The sequence below is a fragment of the Mchenga conophoros genome, linkage group LG3 (genome assembly GCF_057382185.1).
Source record: "Mchenga conophoros isolate Kocher_MC1m ecotype Shallow Benthic linkage group LG3, M_conophoros_male_GT1.1, whole genome shotgun sequence".
Classification (NCBI taxonomy): domain Eukaryota; kingdom Metazoa; phylum Chordata; class Actinopteri; order Cichliformes; family Cichlidae; genus Mchenga; species Mchenga conophoros.
Window position 1 is genome coordinate 7,450,151 of NC_140528.1, and position 18,412 is coordinate 7,468,562.

Genomic DNA, 18,412 nt, shown 5'->3' on the forward strand with positions numbered 1-18,412 from the left:
CAGGGAGGTTATTTTTGCACTGGGCTGGAATGACTCAGTTTACCTGTCAAAGGCTATCACGGCTGGGAGAAAACCCTCAGCATTAGTAAAGAAGGACCACGGTGGCCTCTGGGTAGAAACACTGCAGAGTTCATGTGGATACGCTGCTGCATTAGGTCAGATAGAAATATCATAAAGCATCATTAAGTAAAAACGTTTATTAAGAACAAATGTTTAAATATTGTTAACGTGTTTCCCAGAAACATCTGTAGAGACAAAGAGCTTTCTGTTGTTGCTTCGAGGAAACAAGCTCTTCTTTTTAGTTTTGTCCTGGTATTTATTCCAGGACGGACTCATCCACTGAGCAGTGTTTGGGTTTCTTCCTTTTCCTCGTTCTGGATGCAAACTATTACAACTCGGGCTTTATTTCAGTGACAATGGCCTTAAGCTGCAATACAACAGGAAGTTACTCATATATAGTAATTTCCCAGACCATATTAAAAATCCATTAACAGGAAATACAAATGATGGGACAATGCCACAGCATGGACATTAGAACAGTTGGGAAAATTTACCTGGAAAAAGGTGAAAATGAGGCTTCATTGAACTGGAATTACAAAGACCAGGAATGTGAGATCCACCAGCCACGACTGAGGGTTTTTACACGTCATATCCTCAAAGTAGAACTACAGTGATCAAAAGAATCGACTTTAATGTTATTCTTTCTTTATTTATGTCAGATTTAACCCCCCAAAAAGCTTTAATCTTTAACTAGTCTTTGGACGTAGCTACAGTACGGTCAGGTTGACAGTTTATGGGTAACATGTGGCCACCAGGCACTGCGACACACTTCCATGTTATATTACCTTGGCGTCCCGTAGGAATACAGGAGAATCATGTGAGGAATCTAAGAGTTGTTTCTTAATTCAATTCAGTTTTATTTACACAGCACCAAATCACAACAGCAGTCGTCTCAAGGTGCTTTATACTGTAAGGTAGCTCGTACAATAATACATACAGAGAAAAACCCAACAATCATATGACCCCCTGTGAGCAGCACTTTGGCGACAGTGGGAAGGAAAAACTCCCTTTTAACAGGAAGAAACCTCCAGCAGAACCAGGCTCAGGGAGGGGCGGGGCCATCTGCTGTGATTGGTTGGGGTGAGAGAAGGAAGACAGGATAAAGACATGCTGTGGAAGAGAGACAGATGAACCGCTGAGTGTTGTCCCGTCGAGGTGGCTCTTCTATGTTGTGCATTTATGGCACCAAACCACAAATGCAAAGGAAGAAAGGGTCGAGGCACAGCACCCAGCTGCCTGACAATATTCAGGCAACGTCCAAAGCCCCACAAAGGACCTACCCACACCCCACTGGCCCCGCCCAGATCAAGGAGCTGTCACAGCAGACAAAAATGTGAAGTCCGCACATAGTCGCCATGGCACCCACCAACCCACCACACCATCCCCCATGGAGCTACCAGGAGAGGCATACTGGCCCACTGAGGATCACAGAGGAGCAGACCCAGGGGGGCTGACAGCACAGCCCCCACCCACCAGTCCTGCAGCTTATTTTATCTTGTCAGCGTGAGCCCCACCTAAAGGGGACAGAGGGATTAGTGAGTTGCATTAGTGGGGCAGGAGAGAGTGAAGCAGGGGAGCCAATGTCACTGCGATACGACTCCTCAACACCATCCAGCCTGCCCCACCACTCATAATGAGTCCTGCTGTGCTCTGTAGCAATGATGCATTTTATGTGTGTGTGCCAGGTTAGTGCTGTGGATTCAAAGGAGCACAGTTCCACTAAACAGGAGATCAGGATAAACTCCAGTAACCAACCCTGCCCCCGCCATCACATATTCTCAATCCCAGCAGAGGCCAGCCCCACAATGACATGCCACACGTGATACACAGCCAACATTACTGTTATAATTACATGTTTCCTTTATTACTTTCCTTTCAACCTCTTTATTTTGCACCTTAAACTTTCTTTGGTTGCTACAAGCCACAAAGTCCTTTATGGTTTGTCTCTGTTGTGTGGAGGGCTGTTTTTAAGAGCTCAAAAATGGGTGTATCAGAGTCAAACAGGCAGCACAGTGGAAAAGTGGTTGGCACTGTTTCCTGACAGCAAGAAGGTTCTGGGTTCAAATCCAACATCTAAGCTGTTTGCATGCTCTCCCCATGTCTGGGTCCTCTCTGGGTTCTCTGGCTCCCACAGTCCAAAGACGAGCAGTTAGTGGGGTTAGGTTGATTGGTGTATGTGCCCATGAGTATGAGTGTACACGGGTGTTTCTCTGTGTTAGTGACAGTCTGACAGAAGGCTGCATCCCTCAGCCTCATGTGGGCTGTGTAGCCCCTTTACCACTGCAGTGAGAGCTCAGACCTGTTTCTGGTGGGTGGTGGACTCCTCCAGGGCTTCCCCTGATTCCCCTTCTGTCACAGAAGACTGTGGCCTCAGAAACTCATATCTGCTTTTTGCAAATGAAGCGAACCTGTTGGCTTCATCAGCAGGGGCGGATCTAGAAGGGTGGCATGGGGTGGCAAGTGCCACCCTAAAATGATCCCTTGCCACCCCAAGTGCCACCCCAGTTTTGCATATGACAGTGTTGTTTATTAAAATAAGTTTAACAGTTTGAGCGTAGTTACAGTCAGCAGTGAATATAAATGCTAGAACTGGATATATTCCATAGTGTCCCCCCCCCCCCCACATTAACAAATGGTTCAGCCCATAGCAGGACGGCTTTCTTCTTGTTTTCAGCAGCAAGCGATGCTTATGATTGTGCCAGAGCACATTTTGAACAACACCATGGGAATTTTGGATTTTACACAGGTGGGTGGATGTTACACTGTGGAAATGAAGGAAGGTGAGTGTTATTTTAAATGGTTGTAGAAAATGAAAAAACAGCAGGTGTATTGGCTGCATTTTTAGATAAATAGTTGTATCTGTTTACAAAATGTACAATTTATATTTGCATTTCAAGTTATAAACATTTACCCAACACGTCTGTGGTTTTTTTACAGTAAAAAATACTGCTAGGATTTTAGGTTCTTTGTGTGATTTCAGATCAGTAATAGTTACATTAATAGTAATAGTAATACTAATGCAGTATGTCAGTGAAAAAACAACTAAATTCAGTTGAGCTGAAAAGATACCAAACAAAGCAAGAGGAGGAAAAAATAAAATGAAACAATCTGAGGGTGAAATACAAACGTAAACTCAAAGGAGTCACAAATGTCCGGTTGTATTTCAGACCTCAGAGGGTGAATCCAACAAATCATGAAAAATGAGGTTTACATGTTTGTTCATGACAGTGCAGATTTCTGACATTTTGTGTCATTTAAGCTGCAACAATGTGACAGTTTTCTAACAAAAACAGTGAAACTTAAGTTAGACTTGTGTTTGTAAATGAAGCGCCCCATGTTGTGTAGCTTTCTGGAGTTTATACTTATTGGGCTACATATGTATTTAATATACAGGCTGTACAGTACATAACATCAAAACTCACATGTTTCATGTAACTAAAGTGTGTAATCATGTGGGTACAGACAATAATTAAGTTATAGACTATATTTATATGAAAAACGTGCATACTTACTGCATTTGAATCATTTTAACCACATGTAACCACCTGCATATGTGTTTGGGGGGAAAAGGCTTTGATTTTGCCACCCTAAGAAAATTTCTCTAGAGCCGCCCCTGACCATTTCACAGGATTTGCATTTAAAGATGCAACAAGACTAAAATGGTTAGGGTCAGGAGGTCAAAGGTCAGAGCTCCTGTGGGTCTGAGGGCGGCCTCACGCTGGAGAAGGATGAAGGAGTCTGACCTGAGCCAGTGTTTGACATGAACACATCAGCACTGCTGTCAGTGAGCCTAACGACAGCCGTTAGCATCATTTCAGTGTTTCAGTCATAAAAACACTTCCTGTCTCTGTGGTGGTTACAGTGACATCATGCAGTTTGTGCTTTGACCTCCAGAGGGCGACAAATCAGCACAGACAGAGAGCTCCATTCAAACTTTGCTGCCATCAGGAATAATTCTTCAAATATAATCATCAGTGTTTGAGCAGTTATGATATCAGGGACAATCTAGACATGTGTGACAATACTGAACATGTCACATGACACACCTCAAACATCATGTGATCCACTCTCAGTCTGCACTTTCATTCATGACTTCAACAGGTTGAAATGAGCTTTGAAGAAACATCAGTTCAGTGCTGAAATATTTAAACGCTGCAGGAAGAACAACAACAAATTGATGACGGATGTTTGTGCTTCAAACAGGAAAACCAGCAGAAATAAATCACAGCCTGCCAGAGGTTTGGAGTTTCCGAGGTGCAACTGAACGCAGCACAGTGTTCCAATGCTCCTGATTGTCCTCAAACGTCTCTTTGGGTGTTTCCTTCCTGCTCAAAGTTTAATTTCACTTCCTGAACTTCGTGGAGTGGAGCTTGTTGTTGGTGTGTGAAGAAACTGTAAGTTTGCTTTGTTTCCTCCTTTAACAGTTTGTCTTTAGGAACTTTACTGTTTGTTCAGCTCGTGTTTGATTTCTTCACACAACAAACTGTGTGTGTTTGTATTTCCGGTCTCTCCATTAAAGTCAGTGTGTAATGTTTCCTGGCTAACATCAGCTGTGTGCAGCTTAGTTCAGCACAAATCTGCCGCTCCATAGTTCACGGTAACGGACTCACAGCTGGACCAACGAGGCCGAGTGTGTCCGCCACTCTGAGCTACGTTCGTGTTTGTGTACTTGTAGTTTGTACTTTGAGTTCACTCAGAGCCCACAGAGGACGCAGCGTACGTGATGACGTCACAGCCCTTTACCTCCTTTACTGTCACTGTGATTAATGTTTACACAGGAGACACCTGCAGAGCTCTGACGCTAAGCTAGCACACAGCATGCTAACACTAAGCTAACACTATGCTAACACTAAGCTAACGCTAAGCTAGCCAAGAACCCAGAGTGAGGTTAAAGCTGAGTAAACACTGACCCCAGACCAGCACCGTGATAAAGTGAGCTGCTGCTGCTGAACTTGAACAGGTAACAAAGTGATGAGCAGTCAGGCTGCAGGTTTCTACCTGTTCATGTTTCTACAGTAGAATCACTTTGAAGTGTCTTTGTGCTGTTTCATCTTTGATTTGTGTTCATAAACACTCAGAGAAACATCACGTGACCTCATCAGGATCTGTGTTGGTGTGTGGGGCTGTACCTCAGCTTTATGTTGTTACATGCTCATTTGTTCATTTTAACATCAAAGTAATGTTATGAGGAGTAATGAAGTAACGTACTCCATTACTTTTAATCAAAGTGTTCTGTGTAATATGTGTAATAATGACTGTTTTGAGTAATGACCAACACTGATCACAACAAAGAGGAAATGCCTCCAACATGCACAAACATTTGAGCCACAACATGCAGTTAATGTGCACAAATGTCTTTGATATGCTGCTCAGTGATGGTGGTGACTGTCAGAGCAGAGCTACTGAGAATCAATAAGTAATATCAATGATGGGATCAGAATCACTAAATTCTTCTCATCCCTGTCAGTATCATACATGTGCTGTATAATGTGATAAATGTAGAGGTGCTGGCTGTTCTCTCACTCTGCTGTTTAGCTGTAAAGGACGCCTCCCTGCCTTTGTCTCATTCATGACCTTTAATAGTCTCTTCTAACATGCAGAGATCTGTATGATCTGTTTCATAGAGTCTAACCAGCCTGTACAGGTAACAACAACAGTCACTGCATCACTGACACACAAACGTCATCTCTGTCAATAACAACATTCATACATGGAATAAAAACACAACAGTGGATCATTGCTGGAGCTGATGTTTGTGCTCCTGGTGCAAAGGCTCTCAGTTTCCTCCTTGAAATAACATCAGTGGTGGGTCAGCGACATGCTTTCTTTCCCTCTCAGGTTTAAATATCTGGGACTCTCCACCGTTTGGTTTTAGAGCTGAAGAAGCTTCTCAGATGAAACGTCTTCCAGAAACTTAAAGACGTCTCTTTTCTCTCCAAGCTCCTTAGATCACATGACCTGGATGACTGAACCTACAGATATATTGACCTGGTTTCATGGTCACATGACAGGTCAGAGGTCAGCGACTGTAACTCAGTTCCTCCTGTTAATGTGAACTCACTGAGTGTTTGTGGTTTACCTCTCAGACTGACTGAAGAAGATGATGGAGGAAGAGGAGGACAGAGCAGAGTCTGCAGGGTCCAGCTGTCCGTCTGTGAGGAGTGACCGGTCCAAAGGTCGACCTCCAGTCTTCAGTGGTGAACCTGGAGCAACGAGGTCAGAGAGCTGAACTCACTGAGTAACAGAAATAATTCTGCACTGACATTATAATCAGTGTTGACTCTGGTTGATTGTCTGACTGTGTTTGTGAGCTGAGAGGAAATGAAAATGAGTTTGTAACAAAAATCAGTTTTGTCCAGTTTTCCTGTAAAAAGCTGAACTCTAATCTAAGAGGATGTTACTGACAGGAAACAGCTGCATTATCTGCAGTCTGTTTGTGTCTGCAGAGGTCAGAGGTCACAGTCTGCAGGGTCCAGCTGTCCGTCTGTGAGGAGTGACCGGTCCAAAGATTTCCCTCCAAACTTCAGTGGTGAACCTGGAGCAACGAGGTCAGAGAGCTGTGATGACTCCTTTACATGTTTGTGTTTCCTGGATAAATATGACCTGAAACATCCTCAGATTGTTACAAAGATCCATTAAAAAGAAAACAATGAAAGAGAAAAGATCCAAATGTTCGACTTGGTCATTTGCTGTTTGAGGACAGTGATGCTCATATCTGTGGGGAAAGTGTGACCTGAGTGGGTTCATGTTTGTCTTTAAAGAACAGAGCTGCTCTGATTCTCTTTGTGTCTGATCTGTTAAACAGTCTGAGAGGTCACACAGAGACCCAGCAGCTAAAGCCTGGATCATACTGGCTGCTGTTACTCCATCAGGACAACACTGAACCACAGTGGTGTGGATGTAGTGGATAAATCCCACCATACTGATGCTCAGAGTTAACCACAGGGAACAAAACCAGATGTTACCTTCAGATTGTGACCTTTGGAGTGGACGATGCAGATTTCAATAGAGAATAAATGTTGTTGTTTTTCAGCTGTGAAGAAAGAATCTAATTTTCTGAACTTAAGAATTTATGATGCTGGAAACAACATGGAGACTATAACACAACATTTCCACTGTGTTCATAGAATGAATGTAAAACTGTCAGACATTCATTAAATATGCAAAATGTCTACAGAAGCATCAGAGGGTCAGACGTGAAGCACTCAGTGATTTTGATCAAATGACTCATCAGTTATTGATCTGTACTACACTGATCTACCACGTTAGTAAAGCTGGTGTTCTGGTGGTGGAGGGAGACTCGGATCATGTTCTGGTTTTGGAGCAGTGATCTGCTGATGGTTCAGTTTGATGAGCTTCTTCAAAATCATCCCTGACATCACCACTGAAAGGACGTCCATGAAAACAGACTGAAAATTACTGATATGTTCACAATCTGAGAGTTTAAAACTTGACAGACTTGATTCAGATGAAGTTATTTGAGCAGAAACTCCTGGATCTTTATCCTGTGTTGATCTGATCCTTCATGGTTCCTCCACAGAGTGGACCAGCAGAGCTCAGAGGTTCCCAGTGGTCAGTCTGCCCAGCAGCATCAAACACAGCTGGACTCCATATTTATGGTCTGTACATGTACAACAACTACTGTTACATCTGTTCTGTTCACAGTCATCTCCATGCTGCTCTTTGTAGACCAGTGGATCGTCAGTGTGTCCAACATGGATCTGATGTTTGGCTCCATGATTTCAGTCTGATTGGCTCATTCATAAATATTCTGTTCCAGCTGCTGGAGGACAACATCATCACTTTTGTGAAGAACGAGCTGAAGAAGATCCAGAAGGCTCTGAGTCCAGATTACCCAGAATGCTTAGAGAGTCAGAGGAGCAGCAGCAGAGAGGCGTTTGTGAAGATCACAGTGGACTTCCTGAGGAGAATGAAGCAGGAGGAGCTGGCTGACCGTCTGCAGAGCAGTAAGAGGATTTATCTAAAGATTTAAGCTGCTGGATAAATGAACATTTTCCAGAGATGGAAGATGGAGCAACATGTTTTAAAGATTAGTTCTTTTTGGAATTGAGTGTTTATTTTTCTTCTCATTCAGAGCTTCAAGCTCCAGTTTGTCATCGTAACCTTAAATCCACCCTGAAGAAGAAGTTCCAGTGTGTGTTTGAGGGCATCGCTAAAGCAGGAAACCCAACCCTCCTGAATCAGATCTACACAGAGCTCTACATCACAGAGGGAGGGACTGCAGAGGTCAATGATGAACATGAGGTCAGACAGATTGAAACAGCATCCAGGAAACCAGACAGACCAGAAACAACCATCAGACAAGAAGACATCTTTAAAGCCTCACCTGGCAGAGACGAACCAATCAGAACAGTGCTGACAAAGGGAGTGGCTGGCATTGGGAAAACAGTCTTAACACAGAAATACAGCCTGGACTGGGCTGAAGACAAAGCCAACCAGGACATCCAGTTCATATTTCCATTCACTTTCAGAGAGCTGAATGTGCTGAAAGAGGAAAAGTTCAGCTTGGTGGGACTTGTTCATCGCTTCTTTACTGAAACCAAAGAAGCAGGAATCTGCAGCTTTGAAGACTTCCAGGTTGTGTTCATCTTTGATGGTCTGGATGAGTGTCGACTTCCTCTGGACTTCCACAAAACTACAATCCTAACTGACCCTAGAAAGTCCACCTCAGTGGATGTGCTGCTGATAAACCTCATCAGGGGGAAACTGCTTCCCTCTGCTCGCCTCTGGATAACCACACGACCTGCAGCAGCCAATCAGATCCCTCCTGACTGTGTTGGCATGGTGACAGAGGTCAGAGGGTTCACTGACCCACAGAAGGAGGAGTACTTCAGGAAGAGATTCAGAGATGAGGAGCAGGCCAGCAGGATCATCTCCCACATCAAGACATCACGAAGCCTCCACATCATGTGCCACATCCCAGTCTTCTGCTGGATCACTGCTACAGTTCTGGAGGATGTGCTGGAAACCAGAGAGGGAGGACAGCTGCCCAAGACCCTGACTGAGATGTACATCCACTTCCTGGTGGTTCAGGCCAAAGTGAAGAAGGTCAAGTATGATGGAGGAGCTGAGACAGATCCACACTGGAGTCCTGAGAGCAGGACGATGATGGAGTCTCTGGGAAAACTGGCTTTTGATCAGCTGCAGAAAGGAAACCTGATCTTCTATGAATCAGACCTGACAGAGTGTGGCATCGATATCAGAGCAGCCTCAGTGTACTCAGGAGTGTTCACACAGATCTTTAAAGAGGAGAGAGGACTGTACCAGGACAAGGTGTTCTGCTTCATCCATCTGAGTGTTCAGGAGTTTCTGGCTGCTCTTCATGTCCATCGGACCTTCATCAACTCTGGACTCAATCTGCTGGAAGAACAACAAACAACCTCCTGGTGGTTTAAACCATCTCTCCACCTGATTGCTGTGAACAAGGCCTTACAGAGTCCAAATGGACACCTGGACTTGTTCCTCCGCTTCCTCCTGGGTCTTTCACTGCAGACCAATCAGACTCTCCTACGAGGTCTGCTGACACAGACAGGAAGTAGCTCACAGACCAATCAGGAAACAGTCCAGTACATCAAGGAGAAGCTCAGTGAGGATCTGTCTGCAGAGAAAAGCATCAATCTGTTCCACTGTCTGAATGAACTGAATGATCGTTCTCTAGTGGAGGAGATCCAACAGTCCCTGAGATCAGGAAGTCTCTCCACAGATAAACTGTCTCCTGCTCAGTGGTCAGCTCTGGTCTTCATCTTACTGTCATCAGAAGAAGATCTGGATGTGTTTGACCTGAAGAAATACTCTGCTTCAGAGGAGGCTCTTCTGAGGCTGCTGCCAGTGGTCAAAGCCTCCAACAAAGCTCTGTGAGTACATTTGTACTCATGTCTTTACTTTTAACATCCAACTGTGTCAGTAATTTATTTCACCAGGTTTTCTCTCTTTGTATGAATTTGTAAAGTTTTGGGATTTCTCCAATACAACTGTGACCTCTTTGATGCCTCCAGAACTCGGTGAACTCGAGACGCTGGATTCACCATAAACTCTGATCATCACTGCTGCTGTTATGTTATCAGTCTTTGTTTAAACACTTAGGCTGCATGTGCCTGATGTTGTGATACTTCATATTCACATGCATGCTCCTAGATACATTTCTACTGCAGGTCTATTTTAGTCACAAATGTTGGTGAAACACTTGCTTTTACATGCATGGTGGGTCCTGCATTAAAGAAAGCATTTGAATTACTCAGTGAATCCTGGCAGCCAGAGAAACATCCTTAGTTCCACTTTAAACTAAACTCTGCTTCGGTCTTCCACAGTGTGTTTGTTGTTTCTTTGTTGTTGTTGGCCTGCTCTCTCCTCTCACTCCAATCTGGTTGCAGCAGATGTTTGTCCCTCCCTGAACCTGCAGACTTGGGTGCAGCACCTCAGTTCATCTTCAGTCTGAAACCAGCTGTTGTAGCTATATCCCCTCAAGCACACCTTCCCTGGTCATCTCTGCTGTGGTTGCTATAAAATTCAATCTTGATTTAAAAAAAGAACAAAAACCTCAAGTCAGACTTGATGCCATTTGTTGGCAGCATGGTGCCTGTTTGTCAGTCTTTGATGATAAACTGCAGCACAGTCTAAAGCAAACCTTCTGACTTTATTGACTTTATGCATGTATATATTCTTCCTGTTCACCTTGGACACACAACAGCTCTGTTTGTTGTGATTGGATCTAGAACAGCCAACATATCCTAATCGAGATGATTTCTAAGGTGGTATCTGGGAGGAAAAGTTAAAATCAGCTTGGATGGCCTGTACTGTATGATGGCCTTGTTTGCACCACATTGATAGCCATGCAGGGTGGTTCACTCCTTGTGCAAGAAGACCGAGGAGTGAGCCACCCTTGGTCAAAGCTTGGCCATTCAAGCTCACTGTTTTCCCCTTGTTGGTTGATGATAGTATTTTTTTTACCTGACTTATAGTCATCATTGTCTTCAAATTAACTCACACACTGCTGACTGCTGTAGCTTACCTGGCTGAGCAGGTGACCCATGCACTGAAGGTTAGAGTCGTGACTCCAGGGCCTGGTTTGAGTCTGCCCAACACCATTTCCTGTGTGTTATTCTCCTCACTTCTCCCTCCCTTCCTGTCTTCTCTGTCCTATATAGTGAAGACAAAAGGCCTCGAGTTCTGAAAACTCTTCCCCTTCATCATCTTCCATCTCTCTCATCTAAAATCACCAGTATTCTCTGAGTAGAGAATCTCTTCACAATCTTGAATGATAAGGATCCAAGTGGGTAAAGTTATTTATTTGTTGTGTTCCTATTTGCAGCTGGGATAGATTAAGAAAAACTATCGGCTGCCCAAATTACATCCAGTTTAGAAGACAAACATTGAGTGACGTGTTTGTTTCATCATCCTTCACAACTCATCAACCAGGTGTCACAAACTGCAGCAGGACAGTACAAAGCATGTCATACTGGATGGCTGCAACAACCAGAGTTTTACCTACCTTTGGTATTTCTTGACAGTATGAGCGTAATATTTACTGAACAGAGTCGTCTTCTGTAATCTTTTCAGATTCAGATTCAGAACACTGTATTTATTTTCAAGGGGCAATTAGGATACTGAGCTTTCCAACCGTACATACAATACACAAACATCACATTGGGGAGACGGGTCAGGCTAGGTAGCTGGCCGGTCAGCCGCTACAGCAGCGACCCGGAACCAAACAGCAGAAAATGCACAACATCAGGAAAGATGAGGAGAAAAAAGAACTCCTCCCAGACTGAGCTCCAACAGGGAGATCAGTTTGAGAAAAGACAAAAAAAATGACCTTAGCGCAGATCACATGAAAACTCTTAATGCGCCATAGAAACACATGACAAGCAACAGGGATGGGTAAAAGGTGAGAGACAGCCGGTGTAGACAGCGCACCCGGGCCTGCAGCATTTGCGCTGGTCCCCTCGACCCACCGTCTGCACCGGGAGGGGATAAGCATGCTTAGGATGGGAAGGAACAGTCTAAACACCGTCTGTTATCAGGGTGAGATTTGTTCAGCTCCAGCCTTGAGACCACAGCTGGCGCCGGTATGTTAGCCGCATGAAATGATGGTGGCTTTCTTTGGTGCGAACAACTGCATGTCAATTTCACAGCTGATCTAACAGTCCGTCACTCGTCTCTCAATCTCCCGTTGGAGAGCCACGAGCTTCTCCGAGAGGTTATCGGTTTTGCTCTCAAAGAGCAAAGTCTGAGAACTCACGACCGCCATGAGCTTCTTCAAGATCTTATCCGTGCTGCGTTCAATGAGCCCATTTTGAGAAGTCACGACCCGTCCCATTGTTTCAGTCACAGCTGGCAGCCTTGTGGGGGTTTGAACAGCTGATTCCGCTTTCTTTAATCTTCAATAAGCCAGGGCCAAGCCAGCTCAGATCAGCAAGAACCCTTTGCTGCTGTGAATGTCCGTGCTGCTATATTTCAGGATCAGGCTCTAAATGTACAAATGGATCTGAGAAGATTTCCAATCATGTTTCTACTAGATTTACAGTTTATTTTCATGTCTTCTGACTCAGATGGTGGAGCAGGTGGAGCTTGCAAGGAGTAAGTGCTGCTATAGAAGAAGAGTTGTGTTTTAATGAAGCTATTTAGTTAACCAATAATTGTATTGCATGCTGGCATTAAAAATGTTTCATTTGACTGATTTAATTGTTTGTTTGTTTTCTTCCAGACTGAGTGGCTGTAACCTCTCAGAGAGAAGCTGTGATGCTCTGTCCTCAGTTCTCAACTCCCAGTCCTCTAGTTTGAAAGAGCTGGACCTGAGTAACAATGACCTGCGGGATTCAGGGGTGAAACTTCTGTCTGCTGCACTGCAGAGTCCACATTGTACACTGGAAACTCTCAGGTCAGGATCCAAACATATCATTAAATGATATTATTGTACAAACAACCAAGCTTTATAGAATTGGCAGGTGAACTTTTCTTTATCTTTGGATTGCTTAGGAGATTCTTAATTACTGTCTGAACATTTTTTACAGTCACATATTTTGTTTTAATGGTCAAACAGAATTATTGTTCAGTTCAATGAGCAGGTAGCTGTGAGATTCATAATAATGAGGTATATTTGTATTAAAGATGACTAAACTTGAACAGTAGCTGTGAGTTACTTTGTTTACTCATGTGTGCTGATGTTGTGAGTAATTTAAAGCTGAAGTAAACTTGTAATGAGTTTAATAGAGTTTCTAAAGTAAGTGTACTTGGAGACATTTATGTGTTTACTAACGTCCAGGAGCAGGAGGCTGTGTGTAGCATAGAGGAACCCAGACCTCAGCTTTGTCTCCTGGTTTCTGTTGCTGCTGTTACAGTTTCCCCTCATCGTTCCTTCAACAGTCTCCTCACTGTAACAAATCAAAGTGTTACTGTATAGATTCACGTCTGAATGTTGCCATGTGCTATTAAAACTAAAAGCGATGTTTCATACACCCACGTGGTTCAGTCACACAGTAACTGATGGTAAATAATGTTTGTGTTGAGCACATCGTACAGGTCAGCTGCTCCACACAGATCTCAGGTTTACATGCTGGAACAGTTTGTGATCATGAAGGATAAACCTCACTTCCTCTTTGTTTCATACAGATGTGACATGAACAATAACACGTTCATGAAATCCTTTTAGGAACACAAACACTATTGTAGCTGGAGAATATATTTGAATGTAGGGGATCAGAAACAACAGTAATAACTAACCACCACCTCACCATTTGGGTTGGTAGCTGCATGTTGATTGATGAAGTCATTTTCTTCTTCCTCCATTTCTACCTTATTAACATCAGATTAAAAGCTGCACAGAGACAGGCACTGGACATGTTTAGCCTAGCTTAGTACAAGGACTGGACATGGGGGAAACGGCTCTCATCACTGGATCAAAACATGAAAACAAATCTGAAGTAAAGTTTTGTTGAAGTGAACTGTGGTGGTGCCCAATGTTCCCAATAAGCTGCGCTCGTGCAACTGCGCGCTGCTGGCACGGTCTCTGCACACAGAAAATCTGTGTTGCACACAAAAAAATCAAATCTCAATTGAAATAAAAATTAAATCTTCAACAATTCTGTTTTGCAGTGTTAGTCAGTGACTGGCTGCTCCTATATGGGATTAGAACGATGCCACCTTATCCCATAGTCCAGCCAATCACGCGATTCACATTTGTATATACGCAGCTAATCAACGTCGCTGACAGGCTATGACAGCGTCCTTATGTGCCGACAATGGTGTTATAGCGAGCAAAGTGGCTGATGATGAGGTGAAGCCACGTTAATGACAACGTGTACAACCATTGGAGATGTGAGCAGGACAGACGGAGCAACTGAGGGAAAAAGTGTGGACTTTATACCAGTTTTTAAATTGTGTTGATCGGCCACGTAAAACCAGAGTTATGATAAAATGTCTGCAATGTTTGGTTTTCTTCCTGAATAGTATTGTTGTTTATAACAACGATAGTATTCAGTATTTATTGCAACAAACTTTGTTGTTTGTCAACTGAATGTACTGAGTAACATGTAGAGTTTAAACATGTGTCAGTTCCAGTTTTAGAGCTCTAAAGTGCAGCTATCATGTTAGGAATATGTTAGGAATAGACAGGAACACTGAGCACACTGAGGTCAAATCTTTATTTTACCACTCGCTGCATTCTTGATGTTCATGAATTCAGCAGCTTCATGATTGTCTGCAGCATTAATCTCATATTTCCATTAAAAGTGTTGAATTTGACTGTTTGATGTTCTTTATGATCTCTGGCACCAGTTCATCTGTAGGCTGAGCTCAGTCCATCCAGTTAGTGAAATGATGTTTAAAGGTCTCCTTGTTCTGTGAGCGTGCACAGATCCTGAAGCAGAAAGCCTGGGTTACAGAGAAATGATCATCACTGTGATGATGCTCATCGTCTCTGACTGGGATTTGAGGTTTTGTCAAAGCAGCAAAGAAAGCTTGGCTATGTTGGACTGGGTGTGGCAGCAGCTCCCAGTTTGAGTTCAGGAGACAGACACCCTCTCTACTTTGAAGATCAGCTTCAAACTTTCCTTTTTGATAAAGCTTATAGTTCGAGCTGGATCAGGTGACCCTGAACCATCCCTTAGTTATGCTGCTATAGGCTCAGGCTGTTGGTGGACTTCCCATGATGCTCTGCTTTCTTCTCCCCACTTTTCACTCCTGATGCTTTTATATGTCACTACTGCATGTCCTTAACTTTTGTCTCTCTGTTTTGTTCTTGTCTCTCTGAGCTCATCTCTTCTCTTTCCCCTCACCCTGCAACCAGTCATGGTAGATGCTCCTCCTGGAGCCTGTTTTCACTGGGAGGATCTTTGTGTCAAAGGGAGTTCTTCTTCCCACCATCACCAAGTGCTGCTCACAGTGGAGGCGGTTACCTTACACTGTTAAACAGCTTCAGATGACTGTTGTTGTCTGTTGGGTATTGTCACTTATAAATAAAGTTACATTGAATGGATGTAAATGGATAGATGTTATTGTGACAAAGAGAAAACAACTGTTGACAGATAGATTGTTGTTTTGTGTGTTTGCAGTCTGTCAGGATGTCTGATCACAGAGGAAGGCTGTACTTCTCTGGCCTCAGCTCTGAGCTCCAACCCCTCCCATCTGAGAGAGCTGGACCTGAGCTACAATCATCCAGGTGACTCAGGAATGAAGCTGCTGTCGGCTGGACTGAAGGATCCAGGCTGGAGACTGGACACTCTCAGGTATGGAGAGAAAATCTGATAGAGGAGGAAGAGCTGGAAACATTTCCCGTGTCTTTCACTCACTTCCTGTTTGTTTCCTGCAGATGAGACATGAACAATCACACATGCAGGAATATTTTCAGGGTCAGACACACTAGTCTAGCTGGATAGTTCATGGATATTTATGTAGGGGTCCCCAAGGAGTCTGTTTGCAGGAACATTTAGGTCACAGGTGTACCTGATATAGATACCAGTGTACCTAATAAAGTGTCAGCTAACATTTGGAAATGGAAGCTTAAATAATGACAAACTGTACATTCACAGCTGAATTCACAATAAATTTGTTCTGAAGTTCACATTTTTCTGTTATTGTTCTCAAACAACAGAATGAGAATGAAATATTGATTCTAACAGGGCCCATAAACAGCATTAGCTTAGCAGCATTAGCTTATCAGAGTTTCTATCATGGTCACAGAAATCTTTAGCAGAGAAAAGTGGCCTACTTAGCAATAGCTGCTCAAGTTGTATAAAGAAAGGGAAAACAGTATTAGCATTAGCTGCTAATGGCAGCTTACTTAGCATAAACTATTCACATCTTTATAATGCAAGGGAAAGGAGTCACTCATGGAAGCCTATTTAGCATTAACGTCTCACATCATTATAACACAAGAGAAAAGGGTATTAGCGTTAGCTACTAATGCTTATTCACCTCAAATTAGCTTTAGCTGCTAATGGTAGCCTACTTAGCATTAACTCCTCACTAATATAATGCTAATTCACATCAAATTAGCATTAGCTGCTCATATTGTTATAAGGAAAGAGAAAACGGTATTAGCATTAGCTACTAATAATTATTCAGCCCTAATTAGAATAAGCCTCTAAAAGCAGCCTACTTAGCATTAACTCCTCACATCGTTGTTACCCAACGGAAAAGAGTATTAGTATTAGCTACTATCATTTTTAATAAGTAAGAGAAAACAGTGTTAGCATTATTGAATAATGCTAATTCACACTAAATTAGAATTAGCTATTTACAAGAGCGTACTTAGAATTAGCCGCTCACATTGTTAAAAAGTAAGGGAAAACGGTATTAGTATTAGCACATAATGCTAATTCACGTCAAAGTAGCATTAGTTAATAATGGCAGCCTACTTAGCATTAACTGCTCACTAATATAATGCTAATTCACATCAAATTAGAATTAGCTGCTCACATTGTTAAAAGGGAAGGGAAAACAATATTAGCATTAGCTGCTAATAATTATTCACCTAATTAGAGTTAGCCCCTAATGGAAGCCTAGTTAGCATTAACTCCTGACATAGTTATAATGCAGGGGAAAAGGGTTACCATTATCAGATAATGCTAATTTACATCAAATTAACAATTGTTAATAATGGTAGACTTCGTATCATTAGCTGCTGTCGTTCTTACAAAGCAAAGGAAAACAATATGAGCATTAGCTGCTAATGCTTTTTCATCTAAAATTAGCATTAGCCACTAATGGCAGCCTACTTAGCATTAACTCCTCACTAATATAATGCTAATTCACGTCAAATTAGCATTAGCTGCTAGCATCAGCCTACCTAGCACTAGTTGTTCACATTGTTAAAAGGGAAGAGAAAACGATATTAGCATTAGCTACTAATAATTATTCACCCCTAATTAGAATTAGCCGCTAATGGCAGTATACTTAGCATTAACTCCTCACATTGTTATAATGTAAGGGAAAAGAATTAGCATTATCTAATAATGTTGACCTTGGCCCACTGGAAAAGTTCAGAACTAAAGATTTAGGAGTGTTTCTCGATAGCTCTTTCTCATTTGAGAAACAAATGAACTCTGTTATTAAAACCAGCTGTAAGGTTTATATTGTTGATTGTCATTTATGCTTAGAAATATTTACTCATATATGCTTAGAGTTGTATAATCGATTGCATGATGATAGAGGTTTGATCCTGAGTAGTCTGTAAAGACTCTGTGTGCCTTCCAGAGTGCTCTGGCATGCACACACCACTTGGGGCCATGAGTGAGGTCGTACCCTCTCTTACTGATTTATGGTGTAGGACAGGGGTCTCAAACTCAATTTAGCTGGGGGCCGCTGCAGGCAGAGTCTGGGTGAGGCTGGGCCGCATTAGGTTTTCCACAAGAAAGGCATGGTTAAAAAATTCCAATCTTCTCAAATCTCTTTATTTTTATTTTTTAACACAAAATATGAAAAATAAATAAACAAATTAAGAATTAATAAGAAAATCAATCAATCTGTAATACATAAATAAAATAATAATAAGATATTTTTAGTCAGTGAACTTGTGTGTTTTTCTCAGTCTTCTATATCTGCTGTATTTAGATTGAAATGTCTGTATTAACAGTTCTATAACCTTCTTCTGAACATGAATGGAACACTGTAGAAAATGAACTGTTCTTCTGAACATGGTTTCTCTTGCCTACTCCTTGCTGCTAGAGACCTGGCAGCGTTTCCTCTCGCATAGCCGAGCCAGATTTGGCCTGAGGGAGGAAGCAGTTGCGACCCTCAGTATGTCTTGAAGATGATCATCCGTAAGTCTGGACCTGTATTTGGACTTATTGAAGTTCAAAGTGGAGAAGAGCTTTTGGCACAAGTATGTGCTACC

The 18,412-nt window shown here is 42.6% G+C and overlaps 1 protein-coding gene across 4 annotated transcripts in view; it reads left to right on the forward strand.

The window, feature by feature from the left end:
* LOC146577125 (protein NLRC3-like) overlaps positions 1-18,412 on the forward strand; it is a 308,589-nt gene that overhangs the window by 170,111 nt on the left and 120,066 nt on the right. The window contains exons 1-4 of one of the 4 annotated variants that reach the window (XM_085268099.1): positions 7,976-8,027; positions 8,156-9,935; positions 12,785-12,958; positions 15,630-15,803. The exons of 1 other annotated variant lie outside the window; for it this stretch is intronic. In XM_085268099.1, coding sequence (XP_085124225.1) covers positions 7,991-8,027; positions 8,156-9,935; positions 12,785-12,958; positions 15,630-15,803 — 2,165 coding nt within the window. In that variant the 5' untranslated portion in view covers positions 7,976-7,990. Of the gene's footprint in view, positions 1-7,897; positions 8,028-8,155; positions 9,936-12,784; positions 12,959-15,629; positions 15,804-18,412 lie in introns of those variants that run through there. 2 more of the 4 variants (XM_085268098.1, XM_085268101.1) reach the window with 2 other exon arrangements.